This window comes from Vanessa tameamea, chromosome 8 (assembly GCF_037043105.1).
Source record: "Vanessa tameamea isolate UH-Manoa-2023 chromosome 8, ilVanTame1 primary haplotype, whole genome shotgun sequence".
In the NCBI taxonomy this organism is placed as follows: Eukaryota; Metazoa; Arthropoda; class Insecta; order Lepidoptera; family Nymphalidae; genus Vanessa; species Vanessa tameamea.
The window spans coordinates 4,293,603-4,306,261 of NC_087316.1; the positions used below are offsets into that span (position 1 = coordinate 4,293,603).

At 30.6% G+C, this 12,659-nt stretch overlaps 1 protein-coding gene across 19 annotated transcripts in view; it reads right to left on the minus strand.

Moving 5' to 3' along the window:
- Positions 1 to 12,659, minus strand: part of LOC113400108 (CAP-Gly domain-containing linker protein 1) — a 48,341-nt gene that overhangs the window by 645 nt on the left and 35,037 nt on the right. For 17 of the 19 annotated variants that reach the window (XM_064215536.1, XM_026639518.2, XM_026639525.2 and 14 more), the window contains 10 exons: positions 11,917 to 11,970; positions 6,070 to 6,210; positions 5,611 to 5,742; positions 5,508 to 5,528; positions 5,248 to 5,419; positions 4,393 to 4,749; positions 1,473 to 4,285; positions 1,228 to 1,370; positions 698 to 841; positions 51 to 217 (listed from right to left, as the gene is read on the minus strand). In XM_064215536.1, the coding sequence (XP_064071606.1) occupies positions 51 to 217; positions 698 to 841; positions 1,228 to 1,370; positions 1,473 to 4,285; positions 4,393 to 4,749; positions 5,248 to 5,419; positions 5,508 to 5,528; positions 5,611 to 5,742; positions 6,070 to 6,210; positions 11,917 to 11,970 (4,144 nt within the window). The remainder of the gene's footprint in view (positions 1 to 50; positions 218 to 697; positions 842 to 1,227; positions 1,371 to 1,472; positions 4,286 to 4,392; positions 4,750 to 5,247; positions 5,420 to 5,507; positions 5,529 to 5,610; positions 5,743 to 6,069; positions 6,211 to 11,916; positions 11,971 to 12,659) is intronic. The other 2 variants (XM_064215537.1, XM_026639519.2) reach the window with 1 other exon arrangement.

Below are 12,659 nucleotides of genomic sequence, written 5' to 3' on the forward strand. Positions count from 1 at the left end.
ATATTTGTAGTACAGATCATTGTTAATATTTAATACAAGACTTTGTTTACCTTCACAAATGTCACAGTAGGGCCTTGGCGTTAGGGGTTTCTTGTTAGAAGGCGGCTTTTCAGGTTCCACAGATTGTCGCGGACAGTCCTCGGTGTCGTGCGCGTCGAACTCGTCGCAGATGTCACAGAACAGACGTGGTGCTACTGCTCGAACTTTACGTCCATTGCTAACGAAAATTAATCGTTAATTTTGACATTTGAACCCATTTTAATCAGTGTTTTTAATATATCTATTTGTAAAATATGAATACTATATCTAACCAAAAGGAGACAAAACAATACAGTTCATGGACTAGCACGAATATTGAGATGGTGTTGCTGTGAAAAGTTTTCAGACTAGCATCGAAAATTGGTTGATAGAAATAAGATATTGCAAAATCTGTAATTAGATTATGTGGGGCACTCTATATTATTAACTAGTTATCCGTCTAATCATTCCAAATATGCGGATTGCATATTTTACATTATATTTTCGATGAGCTGAAGACTTTATACTAATGTTTAAATTTGATTACACATTCACTAAATTGCTTGAGTACAATCAGAACATATAATTTTTGTTTTAAGTCTTAGTATTGAGGACTTATCGACTTATATAGCTCTAAAAACGTGATTATATAAAGATAACCATGTTAATGTACACTTACAATAGCGGAGGTTCGGTAGGGACGGTGGCTCCTTCGAGTGCCTGTACACGTGCCATCAGCTGTTCATTTTTCCGCTGCATATCTACTATCACAGAGTTCAAGAAGCTCACTTGGCCATCTATCATTTCCTTCTCTTCTGTTAGTCTGAAACAATTATTTACAATTTGTATAGAATTCCATCTTATTACCTGCATTTATTTTTATGATATAGGTAGGCGGAAAGCGGGCAAAATTATGGGCCAATGTATTGGTAAATTGGCGATGTAAGGAGTGATACACAAAGGTTATTGGCGCACTGGGGACTAAGATGTTATGTTGTAGCTATTAGCGCATTTTAAGGGTGAGTGAATATTAATATTATTAATAATATTCACTCACCCTTAAAACCGAACACAACAATGCTAAGTACTTACTAGTGTACTTATTACTGTTTGGTGGTAGGATATTTGATCAGTTGGGACCTGCTCCGAAGGGTTTGTACAAAGCTTCTTTAAATGAAAAAAACTAATATTAATCACATTAATACTTACTTCTGCGATGCATTATCGCCTTGTCCCAAAAGGCCCATTGAATTATTGTCATTATTGTCTCGAATCTCTTTACCATTCTTCGCCACTTCTTTTTGCAAAATATTTTTTTCCCTTTCTGTTATTTCAACTTTGGCTTTCTGGCTCTGTAATAATAATTATATTCATTGTAATCTCTGTAATAATATGTCAATAAAATAGTATATTTGATATTATGAAAGAAGTTACTATATAATAAATAAGTTTACCTTTAAGTCTTCTTGTAATTTTACGATTAAATCATCCTTAACCTTAATATCTTTAATATTAGTTTCAATTTCTGCTTTTAACTTATTAATTATTTTTTCACTATTAACTAAGGATTCAGCACCAGATTGTCTTGTAGCTTGTAATTCTAATGTCAACTTTTCTAATTTTTCATCTTTGCTTGAATTGTTTTCTTGAATAGCTAACAGTTCGAGTTTTTGTGATAATTCTAATATCTTGCTATCGCCTTCGTTGAGTTTGTTTTGTAATTTATTTTGATTATCCAATTCTAAAGCTATTTTCTCCTTTGAATCTTGTAACTGTTTTTCATAATCGTTTATTCTATTTTTAAGCTCGTGTTTCATATTTTTACTTTCTCTTTTGTATTCATCGAACTGCTGTTGCAGTTGTCTAGTTAAATCTTCGTAGTTTAATTTTTGAGCTTCGTTTATATTTGTAAGTTTCTTTATATCTTCATCTGATTTTGCTAATAGTTGCTGCAAATCTTTAACCTTTTCCTTAGTGCTGACTAAGTCTTCGAGTTGTTTTCCTTGTTCCGATAAATTATTTGTTAATGTTTTTATTGTGTTGTTAAGAGATTCAATTTCAACAACGTGTTTTGCTTTTAAATCAGCATTTTCTGATTCTAGTTGTTTAACCGTTTCTTGAATTTTACTTGTTTGTAATATAATTTCGTTTAAGTTACTTATTTCTATTTGCTTTTGTTCTAACATAGTGTTATTTTGATTGACTTCTTGTTGAAGCTTTGTAATATTTTCTTCTAACTGTTTACTTTTATTTAAGTCTGTGTCAACTTTTTCATTTTGTGCTTTAATAAAATTATCTTTTTCTTTCATTATTTTATTGATTTCAGTTAGATTTTCAACGGTTTCGTTCAATTTGTTTGTTGTTTCTTGAAGTTGACTTTTTAGATTTGATATTTCAGTTGATGATTCGTTATGTTTGTTTTCTAACAGTTTTTTATCATTCACTAAAATAGCCATTTCAGATTTAACTTTTTCTAACTGTTTAAGCTGTTCATTTATTAATGATTCTTCGACAGAAGAATTGTTTAAAAGTGTTTCATATTGTTGTTTTATAGTGGTTGTTTCCATAACAGTTTTGTTTAGCTGATCTTCTATTTTATTTTTTATTTCATTAACTTTATTAAGTTCTTCTGTAACTTGGGTCAATTGACGATCTTTTTCGGTAACTAATTCTCCATTAGATTTAATATCTACTTCAAGCATTTCTAACTTAAGCGTCAAATCTTTGATAGAATTTTGTTTTTCTTGGAGCAATTCATTTAACCGGGTTTCCTCGTCTTTATGGGTTTTGGTTTCATTATTGGCTGCGACCAGATGTTCTTGCAATTGATTTATTTCTTTTTCAAATTGTACTTTTTGGGCATTAAGCTGCGAAGTCATATCGTCTAATATTTTTTGCAATGAATCCTCATGTTTTCGTGCCTCTTCAAGTTTATTATTTAAGTCATTTTGTGCTTCAGTTAGTTGATCAACTTTTTCCATTAATTTGACTTCTGATGTAGCTCCATCTGCTTTCAGTAATAATATTTCCTCCTTATACCTTTCAATATCAATTTCCAGCTTTTTTCGAATAGTGTCATGCTCATTATTTATATCTTGTTCTTTTAATTTCAAGCTTTCAATTTCATTTTTTAGTATTGAATTTTCATCTAGCAATTTGTCGCTCTGAGATTCTGCTTCTCTTAGTCGATTGTTTATTTCAAAACTAAGCGCTTCAAACTCTTTAATTTTGTTTTCTGCTAATTGTAGCTTTTCAACATTTTCACCTACCGATCTTACTAACTGACCTCGTTCCAAAGAATAATCTTCCTGTACTTTAAAGATTTTCTGCTTATATTCTTGTTCGATTCGGCCACAATTATTAGTAGCTTCTCTGTATTTATCTTTTATTTCTTGGAGTTCTTTCTCCGTATCCTTTAAATGCTGCGATAATTTATTGAATTGTTCATAAGAATCAGTAGTTTGACCGGTGAGATTTAAATACTCGCCTTCTACCTTTTCTTTAGATTGTTGAATTTCATCACATTTTTCAATAGCACTGCTTAGTTGCCGTTTATATTCACCGATTTCTAATTCCATAGCTGCTATTGTAGCCTTAAGTTCAGCATTAATTTGCGTAATTTCATTAAGGGACTCTTTCAATTTTTTATTTTCTTCCTTCAACGCATTTAATTCATCAACATTGATAGTAAACTGTGTATTTAGAGTGTCGAGCTCAATTTTACTTTTATCTAAAGCTTGCTTGTGGGTCTCTATTTCTTTTATTAGCTGCTCTATTTTAGTATTACGGTCCTCAATTTCTTTCTTGTGTTCTTCAGCAATTTTGCTGTGCTTAATATTAAAATTGGCCGTTGTTTCTTCGAATTCATCTTTCAACTTTATTATTTCCTTATCTCGTTCATGAATAGTCTGTTTATATTCATTTATGAGTTTATCATTTGAGTTAGTTGATTTACTAGATTCGTTAACCAACTTTTCGTATTCTTTTGTTTTAGTATTCAATTCTTGTCGTAGGTTCAATATTTCTGTTTTGTTTTTCTCATCTTGTTGTGAAGCCTCGTTCAAAAAGCTTTCATATTCGTTGATTTTCTGTGTTAGTTCTTCTTTAACACGACTAACCTCTTCCTGTAACAACTTGCAAGATGATTCTTGTTTTTTATTTAAATCTTCAAGCTGCTCGATGTCTAAAACCTTGGCACTAAGTTCCATTTTTAATTTAGTCATTTCCTTGTTAAGGTTGACTTCATGTTCTTTACTAACTCCCATTACTGAAAAAAAAGGAAAACCGTCATTAGTGCAGTTTAAAATATAATGATAGTGAAAAAAATGACTAATATAAATGTTGAGGATTTGAAGATCAAATAGATTAATTTACCTTTGTTCAATTCTAGTGTTTTATCATCAACAGCTGCCTGCAGTGAAGTTAATTTACTATTTAAATCTATTATTGTTTGACCGTTCTCTTTATTCAATCTCTCTACGTTTTGTTTCTCAGCGTCCAACTTTGACTCGGCCAGTTGCAACTTCGCTGTAAGCACTGAGAGCTGCGTTTCGAACTCGGATTGAGAGATAGCAATTTTACTCTTAGCTTCATTGAGTGCTTTTTCAGAGTCTGTCTTAACTTTATATAGTTCCTCGTTTAAACTTTTGGTCAGCGAGTCCTTTTCACTTTCTTTTTCCTTGATCAACGCATAGGCTTCATCTAATAATTTTTGAAGTTCAGAAGATAATGCTGAAAATTAAAATTACAATTTATGTTATCTTTATAATTACGCGTAAGAGTACTTGCGCGTGTTTAGGCTTAATGATGTTAATTGATAAAAAGAAGAGGAACTACAAAACTGGATAAATTAAATGACTATTAAACAAATTGAAGACTCTAGTCATAATTAATCTATGCTATTATATTAATAAAGCTTAGAATCAGAGATAATTGACAATGTCAATGCACAGCTACATTTTAACTAACGGCATTCACATAAACGACCTAAATTTAAGACGAATTGATTTGGACAACAACCTAACGCCATATATTTATGGCGTCTAGGTTGTCCAAATTTGTTCCACATTTTAGCAACAGTCAACAGTGTCAGTGTCATTCTCCAGCCTTTTACTATGAACGCAGAACAAGCCGCTTAACTTATTTAAATGTAAAATTTTGTATAATTATCTTAAATTATAAGGATATTAAAAGTATAATGTCAAGGCGTTATATTTTAGCTTTACTCACTTTGTGCTGCTACTAGTTCCTCTTTGTGTTGATCAGCTAGAGCGTTCATCTCAGCACTGCGCTGATCTTCGAGCGCTCGCAGCGCTGCACTGGTGGTCTCAGCGCGAGCGACTTGCAATGCGACTTCAGCTTCTAGATCTCTAATTTGTTTTTCTCGCGTTTCTTTTTCTTTCTAGTTTTTTAAAAAAAATATATTTTTTACAAATATAATATAAGTAAATAATAATATTTACAACCAAATATATTCATGAAATACGTACCTCCATTGCTTCTTTGTATTTCTGAAAAATTAAATAAAAATGTTTAGTTATATGAGTTTATTCCTCGAAAGAAGACAAGGTATTTAAATGTAGAATTTCTTACATTATAGTCTTCTTTGTTAATATTTTCTTCTTCGTTCCTGAACATAAGATCTTCCACCTTTTGCTTTTCATCTTCCAACATTTTATTAAGTTTGTCAAGTTCGACTTTAAGTTTCGCATTTTCGTTGTTCGTCTAAAAACAAAAATCATATGAATATTTATTATTTATATATTTAACATTTATATTTATTTTAGGCACCAATGTCCATATAAAATATGATAGTAAAAAGTTAAAGTTAAACATATTTTTCTACATACGAAAATATTACAGAACACAATGATTCATTTGCAATAAAAAAAAAAAACATTATTTATAAATTAAAAATGTATTATTTCTTACTACAAGAATAATTTAAAAGATTCCTCATATCCCGATTTAAAAATGAAACGATCGTCGATCGAACATTGTCCGTTGCTGTTTTTTTATCATTCATATAATAAAAATTACAATAATAATGACCTGTGTTGCTTCTTTTCTAATCTGTGCAAGTGCACTTTCTGTGCGTTCGAATTGCATCGTAACTTTAACAACTTCTGCTCTCTCCAACTCCCGCTCCTGTAACAGCCGCTCCAAGTGCTGCTGTTTTTCTCGTAAGAGCTCCTAAATTGTTAAACAATAATATTAAGTACCTTTATAAACATTATATTAAAAAGAATACTAACAATTTCCTATTTTCAAGAAATTTCTGTTATTCGTATTGATCCCCTACTATTAGTCGTAGGGCTTATGTTGTGTGTTCGTAGTGACGACAATAGTCCGAGAGGTTAAAGTCGAACTTGCGACTTTCGTATCGTTGGGTACCTGTTAAGCTATACAGGTTTTATAAACAAATATTTTTTTACAATACATTTTTTTAATTCATAGTACTTATTTCTTAATCATGTTCCAATATTTGTTAAAGGTAGATCTTGTAAATCCGGAGTAGTTACATTTATATTAATATTTTAGTATATATATATTATGTTAATATATAAGACTTAGGAATAAATTTATTATTGCTATTAATATATTCATGCATATCTTAAACTACGACATTCAATAAACTCTAGTTTGAACATTAACAAGAGGTCTTGGGTATTGTATATGATTTAAAAAAAAAATCACATATTATTTGTTACGAAAAGTATTTTCAAGATGCTCATATTTTGAAAAAGTAAATTCGTTTCAATGATAAAATAAATAAATCGTAAAAGCACTGTCGTAAAAACAATTTACTATTTATGAAATACTTTATATTGGTATTGCAATAAAATTAAGTCATGCGACCTTGTTTATAAATAACTAATAATAACACTGCTTACGTGCACACACATTCAACTTCTAAGTAGCGTTGCGTTATCTATGGTTTTCTTACGTACTTAACTCTTATTCTCATAACTAATATTCATGAAATATACTACCCGATCCTACGAAATTTATTCTTATTAAACCGATCTTAATTTAGAATTAATGTTACAAGTGAAAAAAAGGCCTAGTCATGTTCTAAAATATTTTAATAATCCTACAACAAAACTGATAATTTGTCGCTAGCTTTGGTTTAAGGAAGCTAAAATATTGCTAATATTTTATTTTTTTAAATTTAAATATAAGTATATATCTCGGTATGCTAAAAGCGCTCTACATAAATTCTAAATTTCCCAAAGCCTATTTATTTGCATACATTACAAAACGAAAGATCTCCCCGGAATACAAATCTCTGTATGTATATAGTTAGACTTTCCGTTGTCAGTTAGAGAATAAGATATACATAGTTTTTTACCTTATACATGAGTATAAGAAATAGTTATAGATATTCTTTACATTTAATCAAATATATTGCAAACAAATATTAATAAAACAGCCTTTTGGCAGTGACGGATTTTGGCTTAAGGCCGCAAGGCCAGAGCCTAGGGCGGAACCGATACATTCGAAAATGATTGAGTCGTCTTATGCTTGAATAAATATATCTTTAATCTATTTCGTCATTTATTTTTCTCAAGATTAAAAAGTTCTTTTTGAAATTCCAATTTTGCATTTTTATTTGCCTCTCAATACCATTAAGGGTTATTTTTGACATTTAGGAAACGATAATTTAAAAAAAAAAATTACGATATATGTGTATAGTCTCCACACGATAATTAAAAAGAGCGAGCATAATCATTTATCCGGTTTCATAGAAATAATAACGTATATATTTTATTTGCGGATTGGCTATGCAATGCCGTCTCTATTTTTTATATCAAATCAATGATTACAGAGAGACAAATCATTATCTCACTATACACCCGCTAAACACCGTACATAAGATCATGTTTTGTTATTTATTCAAATTTTACTTAATATCACCAACAAAAATAAAGATTTATGTACATTAATATGACATTAGAAAATGATCTGACGTTTTACTAAAGAACAGTATCTATATATGTAGCAAGTTACTATAGCAAGTAACTATTCTAAGGACATAAGATCGTTCGTCAAGTTCATTAATAATAAACAAATGCAACAGTTCAATGAACTCTTATTCAAATCTAACCATCGACCGTGAAAATACTAGTAGAAATAACCAAGTACTAACTTTAAATGAGGTAAGATATTGAAAACAAATGGGCACACAGTCATAAATATGATAATTATTTTACCAATTAGGTAGGTGAAAATCAATGCGTAGGATTACTCGTAAATGCCTACTTAAACGGAATTGAGACGTTATATCGCACAAAAGGACTTATTATTGGTGTTATAGTCGTACATTAACACACGCCTACACATGTATTATGTCTTCTAACGTATAATAGAAATCTACTAATTTGTGATATTTACTTAAATATAACTAAATAATAAATATCAATAATATGTTCCTATTTCATTGCTACCACACTACGTATTGCGGTTTACGTATTATCTATTCATTCGACTTTATTATTACTACTTTTGTTTTGAAAGTATTAAAATTATGCTTCATATTTAGCAAACAAAAGCCCACGAATAAATGAAAATTCCAAATTAATGGCTATTTCAAGAAGTTGAACTGTCTTAAAACACACAGCTAAAAGGCATTCATACGGGAAATTACTGTAGAACAGGACGGGGAGTATTCAAAGGCGACAGAAAATCTTTAGGGCGGGTAAGGCGTGCACCTTCAAAAGACATTGAACTGCACGCCTACCGAGAAATCATATAGATATTATATTGCTAATTAAATCGTCTTTGATTAAAGATATATAAGATACGTTTAAATTATACATAAACATGCCCACGTGAATAGGAATTTTAATGAATATCAAATGTACTATATCTTACGAATAAAATATAAGACCTATAAAGTAATGTTTTATTTTTATACTGATAGAAGTGATCTTTTTATGTGTTATCTGACCGCAGAGCTTTTTCCTTGAGCGTTTATTCTTCGAATACCGTGTTTCGTACTGCGTTTATTTTTTTCACGCTTATTAGTAATTTCTGTGGCATCTAATAATAGATACCTACTGACTCGTTTTTTCTGAAAACTTGACAGTTTATGAGTGTACATCAGCAAGAGTTCAGGCTTCAGGGCGATGTGTATATTTTAAATAAAATATATAAATATATATCTAGAAACTATTTGCTTTTGTGCATTGAACGTTATATAAATCCATATTAATATATTTTTGGTTATTTCTAGTTCGTCTTTTATTATTCAGAGAAAGTAGTTATTAATATGCGAGCTCCTTAAAACTCCCTCCAATACAATCACCATAATCTACATAGCCTGTCCATAGATTCTTCATTATTTAACATCCCCTCGTCTGCTAAAGTTCACAGCGAATCAATTTCGCTTGTGCAAAGGATTTTCCATTCGAATTAAGTTTAAATGTAGTCTGTATTTGGGCGCAGTTGGATAGCTGCCAAGGAATAGGATACGGTCATGTCTGCGCATGTGAAAATACGTATAACTAGGATGTAGGTGAATTTTAAACGCGGTGGAATCTATATATTGTACGTTGTCTGCCATACATTATATGCAATAAAACCTCCGAAATGGTCTGAGTATTTTAGTATGAGTAATTTTTTAGGTTAGGGAACAAAAAATAGTATCGTCATTTAGCGAGTGGAGTTAAGCTACTAGCTAGCCTTTAAAAGTCTACGAACATTTTAAGGGACAACTGAAACCAACTAGGTAATAGTTCATACAACATTTCTCCTCATTCTTAAGTTTAATATAAATTAACAAAAATATTACTCATGCGTTGTCTCTAATTGAATATTTGATTTCTTTTTATAATTTATGTATTGAATTATTTCATGCTGACAAAAACTCGGACAAAATCTCGTGCTTTTCGCTACAGCTAAATATAAAACAAAAACAAACTAGATCTCGCAGGTGTTTACTCAAAATTAATAAACTATCTAAATTTGAGCAACAAAACTCTGAGATATTAATAATAAGTTAAACAGAAAATTATAATGCAAATATTATGATAGTGTATCTTTAACTAAACGAAATATATACGACGTAACTTTGTCTTATATATCACTAAGAAGTTTAGTTTAAAACGCATGTTAACGATTTTATAATTACTAATAGATCATAAATTCACCATTAAACCACTGTACAATTTATTCACAAAATACAATAACCCTTAAACCATATAAATTGACCGAAAAAATAAGTCTATCAAAAATGTTATCCATTCTCATGTAAAAACGGATCTTGGGTACTATGTATAACCTAATCCAACGGCATGCGAAAAGACAAATGAACAACTTTGACATTTAATTGACATAACTGGTCGTGTTCTTGAATAATCTATGGTATTAATTCAGAAACGTGTAAAAATGGCGTTTCGAATATCATTTTGAATTGCGAATTTATAATACATAAATAAAGAGATATCGATTAAGAACTGTTTGCAATGCATGATTTTGCAGAACTATTGGCAAATCGCATGGAAAATGTAAATCTAAGGTTTGTTTATCTTTCCTTGTTTTTCTTCTGCCATTGGAATAGGCTATTTATGTATTGTCTTCCAATGATCCATTTTATCTACACATGCGGACAAGCGAGTATACAGCGATTAGTGCAATAAAACAACACGATTAGGTTTATATAATATTTATTTACAATTTTATAATAAAGAAAGAAGTGTATATAGACAACACGTCTATTACATAATATTATTACCTCATTGTAAGTTAATTATTCATTCCCACGAAGTTAAATAATCTAAAACATCGTTATCCTAATGTAATATTATTAATTATTAAGTCTTATATATTAATAATATATTAAAAAACTAACCTAAAAATAAAGGAATGCTAGTGACGAAGTGAGTCCTTATTATTATGAATATTTTCAGAACTTACAGGTACTGATCAGATATTTGTTAAATATTAAATAACTACAATATTTTTTTTAATCCAAAATGAATGGAATTTCTTTTTTTTTTTTAATCATCATATTTATGTTATAAAAAACCAAACAATATCACAGTTTTGCAAGCTAAGCTATCTTTCATTCACATTTCAAATTTAACGATTATTGGAACATGATTAAGCTGATGTATATATATTTTGTACTATAATGTGCGGTAATTGACAATATATTCATTTTAAAATGATTATTGTATCTGTAAAAAAAGTCCAGATTATAAAAGTTATGTTTAGTCTGTGAGCATAACACAAATGTCAAACACAAAAACAATACAATCGTTGGACATATAAAAACCAAACAAATAATTATTTATTGAATCAAAATAATTAACATACTGTCTATGGAAACATGTACAAAGCGTCGATTAAACTTTGTGCTTGTTTCATAGAAAATTTGTATAATCATAGATTCATTACATGCCAATAATATATTCATAATTATATTGTGCTGCAGATGCAGTACAACTGTCAAGTAATTGATGTCCTCTATTGGAGCGCGGTAGGTAACTTACTGCACACATGTGCTAAACTTCAAAAATTGTCTGCAGAGCCAGCCCTATTATTGAAACAAATCAGCCAGTGAGTTTGATTTATAATATTTTCCATTTCCTTATTTGTTCTTCTTTCGAACAAGAAGATCCGAAAAGGAATCCATTGAATTAACGATCGCAAGACATACAAGTTAACAAACTAAATTGTAACTGAGATTGTAAATTTTCACATATCCATATCTACTTACATCAAGATTACTGTCTTTTTAACATTTCAACATTCTTTAAATTTTGCTTTTCGTCTGTTTTTCATAATAGCGGTCTCCCATTGGCTGATTATGTTTAAATAAAGCAATGCCATCTACTTTTTGAGACATGACACACGCTCGCACGCCTACCGCGCCGCGATAGTGGGGTACCGTACCTGCAGCGCGTTCTTAGCCGACACCGGGGTGGAGGACGCGCGTGGACCGGCCCGCTGTCGCGCGTGACGTGACGTGACGCGGCGTGACGAAACGCAACGTGACGTGACGTGTCGTGTCGTGACGTTAGTGATAGTGCACATGCGCAGCAAACAGAAACAACACACGTTAGCGCACTCGGCTCTACCGGACAGAATGCTTTAACTACTTAGGGCAACAAAAGATAATGAAAAAAAAAGTATTTATTTCTCTGTGATTTTCTATCGATATACGTTAACGATGGTGAGTCCTCTATTAGCACACTGTGCGGTAGTAATAAGTTAAATGCAAATAAAATTTATAAAAATGCGCATATTAGCACATGATGTATTTTCAAATATATTAAAATGTTATAAAAAAAATCTTCTAACTCGGCATCTAGTGCAGTCTTTTTCAACTAAGATGCAGTGATGTACAAGTGTTTATCGCATATTTCATTAAACATTTTTATTTATTGCGAAATTCTTTTTCTTGTCAACACCATGCCGTTATTTATAAGCGAATTCAAAATGTTAAGTACAAACATGACAAATCCCCTTTAGAGGAGCCTCTTAAACATAATATCACAGATAAATTATAATCGCCCTTTACTGCAGTCTTTTCAACTAAATATAAAATGAAATGCGCAAGAAGCACCTTATTAGCTTTTTTTTTTTTATTACAAGTCGGGGAATTGTTAACATAATAAAATTAAAACACAATTTTC